General features: G+C 48.6%; 1 protein-coding gene across 3 annotated transcripts; it reads right to left on the bottom strand.

Moving 5' to 3' along the window:
- Positions 1-38: 38 nt before the first annotated feature.
- Positions 39-15,854, bottom strand: MKS1 (MKS transition zone complex subunit 1). 3 transcript variants are annotated; one of them, XM_053569782.1, is made up of 18 exons: positions 15,701-15,854; positions 15,177-15,286; positions 13,585-13,655; positions 13,012-13,167; positions 11,577-11,674; positions 11,045-11,173; positions 10,686-10,790; positions 9,906-10,014; positions 9,051-9,107; positions 5,166-5,208; positions 4,869-4,934; positions 3,347-3,417; positions 2,932-3,001; positions 2,721-2,828; positions 1,730-1,863; positions 1,118-1,200; positions 938-1,035; positions 40-838 (listed from the first exon to the last, which is right to left on the bottom strand). In XM_053569782.1, exons 1-18 carry the CDS (start codon positions 15,778-15,780, stop codon positions 747-749), a joined length of 1,680 nt encoding a protein of 559 aa, XP_053425757.1. In that variant the 5' UTR covers positions 15,781-15,854; the 3' UTR covers positions 40-746. The 3 variants fall into 3 exon arrangements, with proteins under 3 accessions (XP_053425758.1, XP_053425757.1, XP_053425759.1); XM_053569783.1 differs by lacking the exon at positions 13,012-13,167 and having other exon boundaries at positions 39-838; positions 15,701-15,814; XM_053569784.1 differs by lacking the exon at positions 15,177-15,286 and having other exon boundaries at positions 42-838; positions 15,701-15,810.
- Between the last annotated feature and the right edge of the window lie 2,701 nt (positions 15,855-18,555).

Genomic DNA, 18,555 nt, shown 5'->3' with positions numbered 1-18,555 from the left:
GAGCCCAAAGAAACACTCTGGAGTAGGGAAAGGCAGCAAAGCAGAAGGGCAGAGGTGTTAGGGGGTCTGACAGTAAGAAAATTACCTCAGCCGTGCTAGAGTCCTGAGGAAAGAAAGAGCTGACAGAGTATCAGTCATATAAAACTATTTTATGTACAGAAAACACAATAAAAGATATGCCCAGCTAACAGAAAGGACTGGGCACTGCCTTTAGCCTACATTTACTCCAAAAATGAGATATATCTCAATCTCAACAAGTCCCAAGCAATAGAATGAGGCTGCCCTGGAAATAGGAGGCTGGGACTCACAGGCCAGGGAGTTAAGATCTCTCTCACCTTCCTCCTTCTATCCTGAAAGAAGGCAGGCTCCATTTTTACTTGCTGTGGATAAGCAGATCCCTGTAGTCCTCTGCCACTGAGACTGTGAGACAAGCCAAAAAAGAGGCTATGTCAATGGCAGACTAATTATGGGGTACCCCAAACTGGTTGCAAACCAAAAATCTGCCTTGTTGTGAGGCCCATATACAGTAGCTGAAGTATGAAGAGGGTGACCACATGGGGCCACAGACATGGCAGGGAAAAGAGCCAGCAGAAGGTTAGGCAGAGGGGCCAGCCAGGGATTTCCTAGCTCTTCCGGTTCTCCACAGGCCAGTGTGGTCTCTATAAGAAAGATGAAGCGGCAGAAGAACATCAGCCTCAGGTATCCCTCATCCTGTCCTCTTGCCCCGTGGGCCAGGCTACAGTGAGCTAGGACTCTGTGGTTTCTGAGGGGATTGCTAAGTTCTGGGGGAGGCTTTCTCGGGCCTCCTGCATACGGCGCCGGGCTCGGTAGAAGGCCTCTGCAAGGGAAAGAGATGTGGTGGTCACGATGCCATGGTGCAGGGGAAAACACAGCCCATACGGACCCACATAGCCACCCAGGGGAGTGGGGAACCTACCCAGCACATTGTCAACACAGCTCTGCTGGCTGAATCCCTCCAGATGGTTCAAGAAACTCTGCATCCTTTTCCGAAGGGAGCTCAATTCCATGAAGGCCCTGCAGGGTGCATCACATGGTCACAGCTGCTCCCCAGCCCTCAGGGCTAAGGTGACCCAAGGTAGAGGACCAGGTCACTCACCTGGACTGCTGCAGACAGTGCAAGCGGAAGGTGACACTCCCTGTGGTTTCCGTGCGGAGTCCAAAGCGGCTGAGACGCTCCCCCTGTGGCATTCAGTCGAGACAGCATCAGGTTCTGCAGTCTCTAGGCCCCAGGTACCAGGCTAGCCTCGCTCCCATTCCCATTCCTATTCCTGCAGCAAGCAGTTCTATTGGGGAAACCCCATTCCATCACCCATCACCTCAAGGCTGACAGTGGGCTTCACTGTCAATCAGGGAATATCCTAACTTTACTTGAGAAGCAGTTTTACATGTTCACTGAGAATTTTCTCCTTATCTGTTTACTAAGGCCTTCAGTGATGGGGGAAAGAAGGCACCAATTATTCTGATAGGAACCAGGGGAAATGTCTAAGTATACCATTTTCCAGAGATCTCCTAGAATAGCAGAATATATATTTGAACCTTGTTCAAAATGTGACCAGGACTTCCAGCTTAAGCCACAGTAAGGAAGGGGCTAAGATTAACACTGAAGTAATGAACAGAAAGGGGTCATAATGCAGACCCCACCTTCTATAGAATAGAAAGAAAGAACCGGAAGTTCCCAGTATGAAGTCGCCCTGGAGAAAAAAGTCACCTTGAAGGTTCCTGGTATCCGCACATAGGAGAGATCTTCCAGCTCCAGAGAACCACCAATGAAAAACCTCCTCAGCTCAGCCACCGTGCCAAGCTCCATGGGTCTCCATGTGGAGACTGTCAGGGTATGTGAGCCTGTAGATGGGCAGAGGAGAATGGGGCTGGGACCAGAAAGGGCATGCCAACCCTCCATGAGTCCCCAGCAATGACACAGGCCTAGAGACACTACTAAAACACCCAGTCTGGTGACAACCTGGCTTCTGGTGAAGGTTCCCAGGGTGGTTAAGAGCACCTGTTTGGAAATCAGTCAGATAGGAATTCAAATCTCAGCTCTGCAGCTCGGTGCCTGCAACACAGTGGTTACAGCACCAGCCACATACATCGAGGCTGGCAAGTTCAAACCCAGCCCGGGCCAGCTAAACAACAAATCTCAGCTCTGCCAGTTATCACCTGTATATCCAGGTTTCTTAACCTCTCTGAGCCTCATTCTCTTCATGTGGTAAAAACAGAAGTAATAATACAACCCTCACCTACAGAGTGGTTGGGAGAATTACATGAGAAGCATTTACCACAATCCCTGCACATAATCAAAGATAGTCAATTTTATTTCAAAATGAACACCTCTTCATATGATGTATACATGCTGAGAGCCTGCTTTACCACAGAGCATCTCCCTCAAGGCTGTAAGTGCCATCAGAGGAGCACAGAGCACACCAGAGACTGTCAGGCTGCTGCTGGGCATCAGGAAAGGAGTTCCAGTTCCACTTAGCTGTTTTTAACATGGGGGGTGGGGGGCAGGGAGAGATTCCTCAAAGGAGCGAGAAATCTTTCAAGTTAAACGTTTTACATGTTTACTGTTTTAAATGCTTCCTTCCAATTTCTGAATATCCCTTCTTTTTGCCAGAAGCATTCAAATCTTCTGGAAGGGTTTTAGTCTTGTTCCTAGGACCTAGGGCACATGAACCACAAGAAGGGCAGGGACAAGGTATTACCTGGGGTGACAGGCAGCACCACAGCCCCGTAGCCTTCCACACGGTACCTCTGCCAGGAGTCCAGGGAGAGGACCTCACAATAGAGCACCGGCCACTCCAGGAGAGCATCTGGGAGCAAGTGTGAGAGGCAGCCAGGTTACAGGAAGCTGTCACCAAGAGATGGCGCTGGCTGGGAGAACCAAGGCCCAGGATGGACTGCTGAGCTACTCACCAGCAGACTCTTCTCCGTGGAGGAAGAGGGCTTCAAACGTGAATGGGTAGCAGAAGTAAGCCACCTGGTCCTAAAAAAGAAGACTGTCCCTTTATCCCCAATGTCATATGCTGGGGTTGGATTGTTCTCCCTGTGGCCAATGACAGTCACTTTCACAAGGGACAAAGAAAAAGTATTATCCCAGATGGGAGATAAGAGGTTAAAAAGTGAAGGGATACCCAAATACAAGCTGTTGCCATTCTCAAAAAGACAGAGAGAGGACCAGGCAGCCCTTCAGAACCCACACAGAAGAGTCAGACCCAGCTCTGGAATCGTCCCCCACAGCATGTGGCAGTTGGCCTGAGAAAGCCTCAATGGGCAGCCCAGGAGAGCAGATTCCTGTTTTCTTCCAGATACCCTCTCTCATCCTCCGTACCATTCCCAGGGACTTGGTGGCACAGGTCTGTGTTATTCCCGAGAGCTGCTGGAATGCTGGGCTTGACCAGTCTGAAAGCCAAAGACCAGATATAGTTAGCTCACCTGGGAGGAAAGCAAGTAATTGAGAAAAAGACAAAGTTTCTCTATTCATTTATTCATTCCCTCATTCACACAATCAATCATTCATTTACCATTTACTGGGAGCCTGTATTATTCTGGGGACATCTTGGTAACTAGATAGAAAAGATCCCTCTCTCTATGGACGTAACATGGGGGGCGATGTGGGGGAGACAGACAATAAACAAACCAATAAGAGACTATCAGGTGGTGATAAGCACTGACTAAAAATAAAACAGGGGAAGAGACTGAGTGATTTGGAGGCTCACTTATTCTGCGTGGGGAGAGAAGTGACACACACTCAGACCCAAACTCAGGAAGAACTAGCTACACAAAAGATATGGTAGAAAGGGTTTCAGACAAAGGAAATGGTCCAGAAAAAGCTCTAAGATGGGAAAGACCTCGGTTGCAAAGAGTGACTGGAATATTGTAAGGAACAGATATACATGGGCCCACTCATTCGAAATATGGAGTTTGAATTTTACTCTTAATGGGAGGGGAAGCTGTAGAGAGTTTCAGCTCAAAAGGGACACAATTGATTCACAGTTTTAAAAACTCAAACTGGCTATGGTGTATGTGGCAAATGAACTGCAAAGAGAGAGCAGGAGAGGAAGCAAGAGGATAAGTCAGAAGCTGACCACACTGGCCCAGCCATGAGATGGTGGTGGCTTGGTGTAGGGTGCTAGAGAGAACAGACAAATTCAGGACAGCTTCCAAAGACAGAGCTGACAGGAACTGCTGATGGCCTGACCAGCTACAGAGAGCTAGAGAAAGTGAGGAGTCAAAGATGTCTCCTAGGTTTTTGGCATCAGGCTAAGTGGTTGATGCTGCCATTCTGCTAGGATGGGGAAGACCAGGGAAGAGAAACTAGAGGGCAGGAAAGGAATCAAGAGTTCTTTTTGGTACCATTCAGCAGAAATGACAAAGAGGTAACTGGATTTGAGTCTGGAGGTCAGGGAAAAAGTTAAGGCTAGAGATGGAAATCTGGGAGTCTGAGACACATGGATGGTATTTGAGCCAGGGATGGACGAAATCGCCTAGAAAGACTGTAGACAGAAAATAACAGAAGGCCTAGGCTCAGGCTTGGATGCTCTAATAGTTTAAGATGAGCAGAGGAGGAATCAGCCAAGGAGACTGATGAGCCACCAGTGAGATGGAAGAGACAAGTGTGAAGCCTGAAGCTCAGTCAAGTGTTTGATGAAGCAAACTATGCTGTGTCAGATGCTTCAGAGAGGGCAGATAAGGTGAAGGCAGAGAAGTTACCACTGGATTTAGCAAAGCAGAAGTGATCTATGTCCTTGAAAAGAGCAGTAATGTTTCAGGAGAGGAGTGGGGAAGGAAGTCTGATTTAATTCTAAAAGTATCTGAATGGGTACAAAAAGAGATTTAAGAATATTACTTACTAGTGTTTGGCAATTCCACAAAGAAGTGGACATAGAGATTGTCATACTCATATCCTTGGGCTGAAACTAGGAGAGAAAACAGGAAACTTTTAGCTTATTCCCCTCCCACCCTCAGCACTCAACCCAGTCCTGAGGGGCCTGCAGGCTTTGAAAGCAAGTCTTCCATGGGCCAGAAACCCTCCAGGTTTCCTAAGTACTGCAGACAACCCAAGGCCTCCACCAGAGTAGGGTAGATTACTCATAGCTCCATCTGGGCACCTGCCTAAGCATCAGATCTCTGTATGGCAAGATACTCACCTACCTCTCCATTTACAAAGAGCCGGAGGGTGCCTGGGACTGGCTAAAGTGGAGACAATTGAGCATAGATTAGGAGGCTGGGCTGGAGGCAGGACTTCTTCCCAGCCCTGCCCATACACCTGTGGAAGATCTGACACTGAACAACAAACCCTGAGCCTACTGCACTTCCTCACCACCACCCCAACACTCCCTGGGCCTGCTGCACTTCCTCACCACCACCCCAACACTCCCTGGGCCTGCTGCTCTTCCTCACCGCCACCCCAACACTCCCTGGGCCTGCTGCACTTCCTCACCGCCACCCCAACACACCCTGGGCCTGCTGCACTTCCTCACCGCCACCCCAACACTCCCTGGGCCCGCTGCACTTCCTCACCGCCACCCCAACACTCCCTGGGCCTGCTGCACTTCCTCACCGCCACCCCAACACTCCCTGGGCCTGCTGCACTTCCTCACCGCCACCCCAACACTCCCTGGGCCTGCTGCACTTCCTCACCGCCACCCCAACACTCCCTGGGCCTGCTGCACTTCCTCACCGCCATCCCAACACTCCCTGGGCCTGCTGCACTTCCTCACCGCCACCCCAACACTCCCTGGGTCCGCTGCACTTCCTCACCGCCACCCCAACACTCCCTGGGCCTGCTGCACTTCCTCACCGCCACCCCAACACTCCCTGGGCCTGCTGCTCTTCCTCACCGCCACCCCAACACTCCCTGGGCCTGCTGCACTTCCTCACCGCCACCCCAACACTCCCTGGGTCCGCTGCACTTCCTCACCGCCACCCCAACACTCCCTGGGTCCGCTGCACTTCCTCACCGCCACCCCAACACTCCCTGCGTCCGCTGCACTTCCTCACCGCCACCCCAACACTCCCTGGGTCCGCTGCACTTCCTCACCGCCACCCCAACACTCCCTGGGTCCGCTGCACTTCCTCACCGCCACCCCAACACTCCCTGGGTCCGCTGCACTTCCTCACCGCCACCCCAACACTCCCTGGGTCCGCTGCACTTCCTCACCGCCACCCCAACACTCCCTGCGTCCGCTGCACTTCCTCACCGCCACCCCAACACTCCCTGGGTCCGCTGCACTTCCTCACCGCCACCCCAACACTCCCTGGGTCCGCTGCACTTCCTCACGGCCACCCCAACACTCCCTGGGTCCGCTGCACTTCTTCACCGCCACCCCAACACTCCCTGGGTCCGCTGCACTTCCTCACCGCCACCCCAACACTCCCTGGGCCTGCTGCTCTTCCTCACCGCCACCCCAACACTCCCTGGGCCCGCTGCACTTCCTCACCGCCACCCCAACACTCCCTGGGTCCGCTGCACTTCCTCACCGCCACCCCAACACTCCCTGGGTCCGCTGCACTTCCTCACCGCCACCCCAACACTCCCTGGGTCCGCTGCACTTCCTCACCGCCACCCCAACACTCCCTGGGTCCGCTGCACTTCCTCACCGCCACCCCAACACTCCCTGCGTCCGCTGCACTTCCTCACCGCCACCCCAACACTCCCTGGGTCCGCTGCACTTCCTCACCGCCACCCCGACACTCCCTGGGTCCGCTGCACTTCCTCACCGCCACCCCAACACTCCCTGGGTCCGCTGCACTTCCTCACCGCCACCCCAACACTCCCTGGGTCCGCTGCACTTCCTCACCGCCACCCCAACACTCCCTGGGTCCGCTGCACTTCCTCACCGCCACCCCAACACTCCCTGGGTCCGCTGCACTTCCTCACCGCCACCCCAACACTCCCTGGGTCCGCTGCACTTCCTCACCGCCACCCCAACACTCCCTGCGTCCGCTGCACTTCCTCACCGCCACCCCAACACTCCCTGGGTCCGCTGCACTTCCTCACCGCCACCCCAACACTCCCTGCGTCCGCTGCACTTCCTCACCGCCACCCCAACACTCCCTGGGCCTGCTGCACTTCCTCACCGCCACCCCAACACTCCCTGCGTCCGCTGCACTTCCTCACCGCCACCCCAACACTCCCTGGGTCCGCTGCACTTCCTCACCGCCACCCCAACACTCCCTGCGTCCGCTGCACTTCCTCACCGCCACCCCAACACTCCCTGGGCCTGCTGCACTTCCTCACCGCCACCCCAACACTCCCTGCGTCCGCTGCACTTCCTCACCGCCACCCCAACACTCCCTGGGTCCGCTGCACTTCCTCACCGCCACCCCAACACTCCCTGGGTCCGCTGCACTTCCTCACGGCCACCCCAACACTCCCTGGGTCCGCTGCACTTCCTCACCGCCACCCCAACACTCCCTGCGTCCGCTGCACTTCCTCACCGCCACCCCAACACTCCCTGCGTCCGCTGCACTTCCTCACCGCCACCCCAACACTCCCTGGGTCCGCTGCACTTCCTCACCGCCACCCCAACACTCCCTGGGTCCGCTGCACTTCCTCACCGCCACCCCAACACTCCCTGCGTCCGCTGCACTTCCTCACCGCCACCCCAACACTCCCTGCGTCCGCTGCACTTCCTCACCGCCACCCCAACACTCCCTGGGTCCGCTGCACTTCCTCACCGCCACCCCAACACTCCCTGGGCCTGCTGCACTTCCTCACCGCCACCCCAACACTCCCTGGGTCCGCTGTACTTCCTCACCGCCACCCCAACACTCCCTGCGTCCGCTGCACTTCCTCACCGCCACCCCAACACTCCCTGGGTCCGCTGCACTTCCTCACGGCCACCCCAACACTCCCTGCGTCTGCTGCACTTCCTCACCGCCACCCCAACACTCCCTGGGCCTGCTGCACTTCCTCACCGCCACCCCAACACTCCCTGGGTCCGCTGTACTTCCTCACCGCCACCCCAACACTCCCTGGGTCCGCTGCACTTCCTCACCGCCACCCCAACACTCCCTGCGTCTGCTGCACTTCGTCACCGCCACCCCAACACCTGACACTGAATGTCAGGCTGTGGGTCTGCTGCACCTCCTTACCACCACCCCCAACACTTCTCCGCAGATTCACAGATTGGTTTCCTTCATTTCTTATGAACATCAGACCCTGGGTCTGCTGCACTTCCTCACCGCCACCCCCAACACTTCTCCACAGATTTCTTTCATTTCTAAAATTCACAGCATAGAGGAAAGGATATAACCTACATGGCGGTGAGGGCAATGCAGAAATCAGACACAAAAGCTGCCCTTTGGCATACAATGGGAAGCCCCAAATCCCTGTTCCCCTCAGATGGCTGAGGTCAAGAAACTAGGGAGTTTTCTTTTTTACTTATTTGTGTATTTGTCTTATCTAACGTTTTAATACTGAATATCTGTTGCTTATGTAATATGAAAATAAAAGTTAATTTTTTAAAGAGAGGGAAGGAGACCACTAGGTAATCCTACCCTTGTTTCCATATCTAGAAATGGAACTCTTAGAATGAGGGAAAACAAAGAACAGGACTGCAGAATCAATGACTTGAATTTGTTTTGTTTTGTTATGTTTTGTTTAAGAGCCAAAATATGTGATAAACAGAAATGACACCCATTCCCTCTCTCTAGGAAATTTTGGAAAAATATCTACATGAAGAGTAAAGAAAAATTTTTATCTTCATATTTATTAAATTAATTATAAAGTAACACATGAATACAGTACCACTACCTAAACTTGGGGAATAAAAAGGAAAAATCCCTGACATATCCCTCCCACCACCCACTGCCCATCTACCACCTCCCAATCCACCCCTCCCCAGAGAAGCCACCCCCAATGCTTCAAAACACATAACTAGGACTATACACTACGTGCTAGTCTTTGACTTCCTTTTTTCACTAAAGAGTAGATCTTGGAGACCCTTAAGAGGCCCTGTAGCTCACCAGAGTCAGAATGCTCTGCTTAAACACAGCTCTCAGTTGCTGCAGGAAGCCAAGCTACTCACCATCTCAAAGTCAGTGCCTACAAGGCTGCTGAGATACTCCTTGTGCCGGCCATAAAGCTGAGGAAACAAGCCAAACCAAAACTCAAGATGCGACCCAAGCCAGACCAGGCTCAGTTCTGAATGGGAGGGAGAAAAGAAGCAATAAGGGCAAAGGCCACCAAGAGCTGAAGGCCTAAGTATCTCATCCACTGTCATGTTTATTTTTGGGGGACACAGTCTATGTCGCCCATAGTAGAGTGCCATGGCATCACAGCTCACAGCAACCTCAAACTCTTGGGCTTAAGCGATTCTCTTGCCTTAGCATCCCACGTAGCTGGGACTACAGGTGCCTGCCACAACACCTATTTTTTTGTTGCAGTTGTCATTGCTGTTTAGCTGGCCCAGGCTAGTTTCGAACCCACCAGCCTCAGTGCGTGAGACTGGCACTGTAACCACTGTGCTATGGGCACGGAGCCTCCTGGAGTCAGGTGGTCTGGGCCCAAATCCTGACTCTTGCACTTACAAGCTGTGTCACCTTGGGCAGACTACTAAGCTTCTCAATCTCAGTTTCTTCATTTAAAAAATGGTAATAATAAAAGTATTTACCTGAAAAGGTTGTTGTGAGGTCTGAAGGAAATAAGGTACATGAAGTAGGGCCTAGCACAGAGCATGGTAAATGCTCGAATAAATGGTCAATGTTATTATTATCCTATGGATCAAAAACTTCTGTCTGATATGCCAGTAAAGTTTCCTAGGTCAGAAGAGGCTGTGGAGGGCAAGGATTTTCCCTAGTAACAGCTGACATCAAGCTCAGACATGGTCTCAGCTTCAGGCACCAAGTCTCATCTTTGGTACTTGGAGTGAACTTGCTCTTACATCCTTGAACACTCGCTGTTCCCGCTCCTCCTCCTCTGGCTGTGCAAGGGAGGACACGTTGTCGATCGTGTACTTCCATAGTTCCTGCTTCTCCCCCTCTGTCTCGAGTCTGTAAGGTCAAAGCCACAAATGGACTAACCTGACAGTAAGAGATGAGGCTCTTCAGATCTAGCCAGGGACGAGCCATCACTGGTCATATGCCTCACTCGGAGTACACAATGGCACAAATGGCCATAATGATGGCCAGGAGAGGGAAACAAAATAGTAAAGCAGAAAGGGCACCAGATTAGACTAGAACCTAGAAAGTATAGGTTCCAGGCCCATTTCTACCTAAGTCACAGTACAACTCAAAGGTACAATGTCCTGGCACGCAGTTCTCTCATTTGAAAAATGGATAGGTTGGACTAAATAAAGTATAATTTACAGTGCTGTTGTTCCACGACACAGAGATGAGGAATAGTTAGTACAGAGAAAAAGACCTGGCTGAGTTCATCTCACTCTGTTCTGGTCAGTCCCTACATCCAGCAGCACAGAGAATCATTTTCATCAAACTGCACCACTAAAGTGATCCCTTTCACATGGTGCAGTTGCACATTTTCTGAGAAAAGGGCCCCCAGTTTTCTAAGGCCCTATGACCCAGAAAAGAATATGAGCCACTGCCTGGGAATTCAAAAGTTAGAACAGGTGATGGGCTTTCTGGGAATCTCCTCAACTAAGAACAAGAAGTAAAGCCAAGGTAGGGAACACCAGTCCCCACTGTCCCTCTCGTCTGCTCCTCACCTGTAGGGTGCTTTGAGGCCTGTAAAGTCAGGTTTAACTGTGATCACACCATTGCTGTCCACTTTCAGAGTACAGAGGACATGTTCATACTTCTTATAGCCAAGCCTAGAAATCAGGAAATCAACACCAAGGTTCAGGATCACTGGTCCTTCAAGGAAAAGGAAGAGACAGCCTGCTTCAGGGGACACAACAGAGGCTACAATGAGAACTACCATAGTAAAAGACTGTCTTCTGAGTACAGCTAAGAAGAAAAGGAAGAAAATGTCCCTCCCTCCCATAGGCCCTGGGAGGAGGGTACAGAAAGGCAATGGCTAGTGAGAGGATGAGGGTCTGAGTTGGCAGTGAAATGTGTCACTCACTTTCCACAGGGCCCCAGGTCTGCCATGATATACATTGTCTGAAGAGGGGTGTTAATGACATGGTTGTTCCTGACGAACTCCTCTGACGGTGCCCATGTGACAATGCGTGACTTGAGGATGCTGCCCTCCCTGGGAAACACCACAGGAGGGGTCATTTCTCTGGCATCCCCTGTAGAGCCTGACCAGAGGGAACACACCCCAGTGGAGGCCCACTGCAGGATGAAATGCTTGAGTTGGTGGACTGTTTCAAGAGCCAAAATACTTAGCAAACAGAAATGATACCCCTTCCCTCTCTATGGAGCATTTTGGAAAAATATTCACATGAAGGGTGAGGAAGACATTTTACATCTTTATATCAATTTTTTAAATTAATTATAAAGTAATATATGAATACTGCATACCACCACTGATAAAAATTCCAAACTATCTAAGTTTAGGAAATAAAAAGCTCCAGTCTGAGGACTTACTGAGAACTCTGTCATGGAGGGACCACAAGGGCCCCCTCCCACTGCCCTATAATACTTGTACTTACATCCCTCTTTTGTCCTGCCGTCGTCGCCTGATATTTGCCATTCGTTCGACCAAGAATGATGGCACCTCACTAGCTGCAGTGGTCATTTTCTGACAGTGCTGAGAAAAGAGAGGAGCCCTATGTGAGCCACCTCACCAGGGCCACATGGGGCTGAGTACTTACAGGAAAGTCTCCCTTCTGAAAAACTGCAGGACCTGAGCCTAACAGGCAGAACCACTATACCTGCAGGGAACAGTGGCACAAACAACCCAAGAAGACACTACCACATCTTGGACTGCCCCCAAAGGATTTGAGAAATGATTTATGCTAATATTAAAATCAGTCTATATTCCCTAAACACAAAAAATTGGGTTACCTTGCCTGGTAGATGCGGAAATCAACTGGGTATTTGGAAAATGCCAAGTGAGATACAAGCATTTTGTGGGAAATCCTCACATGATAACTGAACGCTAACTGCATTTTTATTTGCCTTTTCAAAACAGACAACTCAAATCTTATATGCTAACAATCCACAGCTCTCCTACTGAAAACATGCCAAACTTTCAAAGACATTCACTTAAGGGCGGCGCCTGCAGCTCAAGGGAGTAAGGCGCTGGCCTCATATGCTGGAGGTGGCAGGTTCAAACCCAGCCCCAGCCAAAAAAAACCCCCAAAACCAAAAAACAAACAACAAAAATAACAACAAAGACATTCACTTAACACATACTCCTTCAGAGATTCACAGTGTCAAAGACAAAATTCAGAAAATATAGGCTCTACCCTTGAGGAGTTTAAAATTTTACTGACAGGACAGAACATATGCAGTAGATGAAGTAAATGTAAAATAAACCCACAAGAGCACGGTGGCACAGGCAAATGGAGGACACAAGCCATTCTTATAAGTGTACTGAATTCCTCTTCAAACCCGTATCTTTAGAGTTTGGGCTGAATCCCCTGATGAACTGCATCTAGCTTTTACTAGACTCCACCACCCGTCTTATCTCATGATGATACATGGAGGAAATCAAACCCAGGGGCTACTTCTCCTGGTATGCACAATGCAAGCTGTCCCAAGCCCTCCACCAAGCAAAGCGAGAACAGCTGCCACATGAATTGCAGACCATGCCTACTCTTTTTTTTTTGTAGAGACTGAGTCTCACTTTATGGCCCTCGGTAGAGTGCCGTGGCCTCACACAGCTCACAGCAACCTCCAATTCCTGGGCTTAAGCGATTCTCTTGCCTCAGCCTCCCGAGTAGCTGGGACTACAGGCGCCCGCCACAACGCCCGGCTAAGACCATGCCTACTCTTTTCCAGCTTGGCTGCCAGCAGTTTACAGCAGTTTCTAGACAAGCTACCTGCCTCCCTTTTATAGGCTTCTTATTTGACATACAGAACCCAATGAGGCCAGAAAACCAGGCAAAGAAGGAAACTATGGGACCTCAGAAAGAATAATACCTCCTCCAAATTGGTGTATCTATCAGAGTCAGTGTAGGTAAAGATTCGGCGATTCTTCCTGCCACCTGAACTCTCCAGCTTCAGGATCTCTTGGTGATACTGATGATCCAAAGGACTCTGACAGGCTGCTTCATTTTGGTATACATCTACTTCAAACTGAGGTCACCACAAGGAAACAGAAACATACTAAGAATTCTTCAAATTTTTCTTCTTCTAACTGCTTAATCCAATCAGTTCTACAGAGCTGATGCTATTTGACATGTTTTCATAACCAACTCTAACAGATGGCAAGGGATCCAAGATTGTTAGAGCTAAAAGGAACTAGAGTGAGGGTCTATCCAGCTCTGCTGTTACAGATGGCACAAAGCCCAGAGGTGAAAAGTCTCTTACTCAGGATCATAAAACTGAGTAGTGGCACTATATTATATTGCCTCTGTAAACACAATAGGGGAAAGTATTAACTGTTATAAACTTTCTGGAAATCAGTTTGGCAGTATCTATCACCAGCCAAGTGGGGGTAGACCAGGAAAAGGTAGAGTAAGCAGACAAGAGGTCTGCTTACTTAAGGCTTACCTGGCTAAAGAGCTTCTCTTGCCATCCGATCACAACCTCCTCCTCTTCATCTTCATCCAGGCGGTGTCCACCTCCAAAGACAACAGAGTAAGTCAAATGCTTGAGCCAAACCAGCCTCACTTCTTGCTCTGTGACTGATAATAAAGTCCTTACTCTCACATTTATCACAAAACCAGTGCAGTTCAGTAATTTATTGGGCACTCAATCTAGACCATGGCTAGAGAGGCTGTAGATATGTTCCACAATATATGACAATTAGGTGGAAAAGAAGCCAAGATTAGGACTCGAGAAGTCTTAATCACTTCTAATTTGTATAAAAGGTAGTCCTGCCTTCCTGAAAATATTTAATCAACTTGTTAGGAACTAAAATTTAGCCAGCCCTTCCTCGCGTCTGCATTTGTTAGAAAAGAACCCTGACAATTTTTACTGTTCTTGAAGCAATACACATAGAATCATAAACACAGCAAGTTAGGAGACCAAGTGTCAGGAGAGGACAGAGAAGGCAAAAAAGTGATTTTGTAAAGGACTAAATCTAATACACTTCTGGCTTAGTATGCCTTTTTCAGGGACTCATGCTTCACAACCCACCAGCCCACAGTCTTACTCAGAAATATGAACGACTAGAAACAGAAACAACAAAAACATAGACTAGTCCCTAAAAACAGTACCTTGTTCTCTCTTCCTCACTCTTTAGCTTTCAGGTAAAGAAAACCACTGATTACTGTTTATGTTTATATACACATTTTCAAGCAGTCTCCAATCTTTTTTTTATATCAAAATATTAAGGAGGTACAATGTTTTTGTTACATGAATAGCTTTTGGTAATGCTTGAATCAGGGCTGTAAGTGTGCCAATCACATGATCCAATCTTAAATTTTTTTTTTTTATGTGTGTTTGGAAATTTCAATGTTTTTTTTTTTTTTTTTTTTGGTAGAGACAGAGTTTCACTTTATTGCCCTCGGTAGAGTGCCGTGGCATCACACAGCTCACAGCAACCTCCAACTCCTGGGCTTAGGCGATTCTCCTGCCTCAGCCTCCAGAGTAGCTGGGACTACAGGCACCCATCACAGTGCTCGGCTATTTTTTTTGTTGTTGTTGCAGTTTGGCCGGGGCTGGGTTTGAACCCGCCACCCTCAGTATATGGGGCCAGCGCCCTGCTCACTGAGCCACAGGCGCCGTGTATTTAGAGTTTGGAGCACATTTTCTCTTAGACAAAAAATGCCACAAATGGTATGTAGGTTGCCAGCCAAATTTACAGCATATTAAAAGTATGGTATTTGTTCTTTCACTGTATTCGGCCACAATTGTATCAGTATCTTGATAGTACGAATCCTGTCTTATTCAATTTTCAGACACAACATAAAGTAGTAGTTAAGACTGCCCGAGTTCAAATCTCGGCTCCAACATCTATCAGCTGCGTGACCTTAGGCAAAGAACTCAGCTTCTTTATTACCTCCATTCTTCCTCTGAAAAAGATGCAGGTCTGTCTTAAGACCACAGACCTGGGTCTACTCTGCCTTAAGAGTAACTCTACTGCCCTAAGCCTTTCCCACCAAATCCTCAGGGGGCAGCATCACCACCAAAACACCCACTGGCAATTGGCTGAGGCCTGAAAGTGGCCAAGTCTATGAGGTCTATCCCGGACTGGGCAGCAGGCTGATAATGAAGAAAGTTGCCTGATGTGATTCTTTGAAGGTGAACTCTGTCAAGGAAAGAGAAGGCCAAAGTATGCGTTACAAGACACAACCAGGAGATGCACACAAAGCAAGGACCGGGAAAACAAAACACAGAGGAGGTGGGGTTGCCAAGGTGTGCTCGGGGCAGCCAAGAGAGGTGGGTGGGGCGCAAGGTTTCAAGGGTAAGGGTGGGTGAGAGGATGTACTGGAGACACAGGGCTCTGAGGAATTTGGAAACGACAAGGACCTAAAAGGACGCGGGTGGTTACGGAAGGTGCGCTCATCTCGTAAGGAGGCGAGTAGTGTCAAGAGATGCAGAGACCGGAGAGGAAGGGGTCAGGTTTGTAAGCGGAAGTGGGAGCCTCAGAACAGAGGTTCAGGCTCGAATTATCTGAGGGCATAAAAGCATAGGGGGGCTGAGGATGGGGCTGTGCAACTACCGGAGGCGCAAGTTGCGCACGGGGTCCCGGGAGCGGTATACGGCCTCTCCAGCGTCAGCGTTCCAGACGGCCTCCGCCATGACGGCTGCGACGCGACGCGCCACGACTGCGCCGGAAAGCGCACCGCCCTGGGTTCCCCGGGCAACCGAGACGCTGCATTCCCGTGGCATTAAAGGGGCTGCGCGCGCAACCCGCGGTTCCCAGCGCGGTGCTGCAAACGCTGTTGCTCATTTTGAGCAGATAAAGCCCGGGCCGAGCACCCAAATGTGCCCAAGGTCCTACCGGTCACTGCTCGCCGTAAGTGCTAGCAAAGCTCGCTCACACCCAAGGCAGAACTTGGCTTGATGCGCTGTACAAAAGAGAAAAGAGTTGCAGAAATGGTGGTAAGGACCAAAATCAGATGACCTGAGTCCTCGACCTCTACTTTTTCCATCATGCCACACCGCCTTCCACTGACGGCATGAAAACTTTGGCCTGAAAATCGATGGAAAGAATGCACCCATTATTCCTAAAGAAGTCAGGGAAGGTAATGGCCCCTGTCCAGACATGAAAATGTATTCTTTAAAGAAAAACAAAAAGTGTCAACAGATTTATGAGTCATTGCGTTGGTATTCAGTGAGCCAGAAAAAACAAGGAGCTAACAGTAAGGAAGGAAAAGATGTTACTGAATTGGTTTTTCTCCTGTGTGTGTGTTAGTTCTGGATTATTGAGCCACCTTAAATACTGCACTGGCCTACTGAAAGACCAAAAAAGTGACATTCACAAGTCACGCTTCATTGGACTATTAAAGGAAGGACATGCCATAACCTCAAGTCCGTTCTTGGACTCAAGACCTCAAGTCCTCAAGTTCTTGGCCCGCTGGGGTTGTCAACATTTAACATCTGTTACTCCTCCAACAGAATACACATTGTCCCCTGAACTCTAGAATCTCATGCCAGTTTGATTATATTGCATTGGAAGCCCTGGGTGCCATAGTTGCTAGTTGTATAACACCAAGGACTCATCCTAAACATCACTGTTTGTTTAGGATCTAATACAGCCTGACACTTTGTTTGCATTGTCCCTAATCCTCATAGAAATCCTTCAAGGAGGTATTTTTTATTCCCTCTTAGCAGATGACATTAGTGAAGTCCAGAGGTTAAAGGGCTTGCTAAGGTTGTGCTGTAGTTAGCTGTAAAAGCACTGGGATTTCAACCCAGGTTCATTTGTCTTTTGACAATTAACCACTTTCCACTCTGCCTCACAGCCTCTCACCTACTAGTTTACTCCAGAAGACCACACAATTTCCAACCTTGGAAATAATTAGTTCAACAGATACAACAGCAGGAAGAATACTAACTCTCACTGTATATCTACTGCAATAGCAAAAATTTTTAAAGTAGACCATACCACATGTTGACAAGTATACAGAACTACTGAAACTCTCACAATTGCTCATCAGAATGCAAAATAGCACAGCCACTTTGGGAAGCTGGAAATTTCTTATAAAATGAAACATTTGTGTACCATATGATCCAGTAATCCCACTCCCACTCAAGGGAAATTACAACATATGTTCACGCAAAAACCTGTATGTGAATATGCCCATCTACTTTGTTCATAATAGTAAAAATGGGAAACAGCCCAAATATCCATCAACATCTTAATGTTTAAGCAAATTGTATGATATCTGCACCACAAAATAATACTTCATAATAGAAGCAAAGTAACTACTGACAGATAAAACCACATGGATCAATTTCAAAATCATTATGGTAACTGAAGGAAACCAGACACAAAAGACTATAGACTGCACAATATCGTTTATATTTCCATTCTTAAAAAGGAAAAGCTATAGGATGGAAAATAGATCAGTGGTTGTCAGAAATTGGGTTTGTGGGTAGGGATTCACTGTAAAGGAGGCATGTGAGGGCATTTTAGGAATGATGGGACTCTTCTATATAGATTCTGTGGTGGTGGTACATAACTCACATTAATATTTGTTAAAGCCTATAAAAGTATGTATCACAATGAGTGGATTTTACTCCATGTAAGTTTTAAACTGTTTTTCCAGGTTGTGAGAGGTACTTAAAATGGAATGCAGACTATTACAAATGAAATCTTTGTTCCAAATGAATCACCTTGAAGACCCTCCGCAGTGAGGAAGAATGTCCTCACCAACCTAAATAACTTTGGAAATCATTTGTTTTGACTGGAAGCAGAAGGCTAAAGACAGAAAAAGAATGGTGCACAAACATTGTACTCTAGTTAGTAAATTTGTTTCTCATTGGGGTTGGGTTAGCAATTATGAAACGACTTTATATACATACCAGAGTTGAACAAATAAGTAAATGTACTGTAGATGATGAGACCCATTTCCCTGTCTGAGAAAGAAGTTACAAATAAGGAAAGGGATGAAAGCAAGACTGGACTCAGTGTTGCTAGACCAGAGGTCAAGGTTAGCAGTAAAACCTCATAGGTAGTTTAAAATACAGTAGAACCTCCATAGTTGACCACCTCCCTACGTTGACCACCGCCTTATGTTAACCTAATGTGCGTGGACTAGACAAGTACCACATGTACATATCAATACAGTAGACCAAGTTCCTTATGTTAACCACTCTGTATGTTGACCAGTTTGTTATAGTCCCTTGGGTAGCCAACTTACAGAGGTTCTACTGTATATGTATAAAGACAGAGTCAGAACGAGTATACATGTACATATGTATGTTTGAGTTAGTATCCATGCATATAGTTTCTAACTCTGTCCACTGAGAGAGCCTAGAAGCAGTCATTCCCCTGTAGAAATGAGCACATCCAGTACCCAGACCTTGGTTTCGTTCCTTTCTTTTCTTTCTTTCTTTTTTTTTTTTTTT

Source organism: Nycticebus coucang, chromosome 18, assembly GCF_027406575.1.
Source record: "Nycticebus coucang isolate mNycCou1 chromosome 18, mNycCou1.pri, whole genome shotgun sequence".
Taxonomy (NCBI): Eukaryota; Metazoa; Chordata; class Mammalia; order Primates; family Lorisidae; genus Nycticebus; species Nycticebus coucang.
The sequence above is the reverse complement of the archived record's forward strand: the minus strand, read 5'-3'. Positions and strand labels throughout refer to the sequence as shown.

Excerpts from the sequence above, each read along its gene's own strand:
- MKS1 (XM_053569782.1), bottom strand. The coding sequence starts at position 15,780 with ATGGCGGAGGCCGTCTGGAACGCTGACGCTGGAGAGGCCGTATACCGC. Across the intron at positions 9,108-9,905 it reads AACAGCGAGTGTTCAAGGAT|CTTTATGGCCGGCACAAGGA; the intron begins GTAAGAGCAAGT and ends TTGTTTCCTCAG. Across the intron at positions 5,209-9,050 it reads TAGGCACTGACTTTGAGATG|CCAGTCCCAGGCACCCTCCG; the intron begins GTGAGTAGCTTG and ends TCTCCACTTTAG.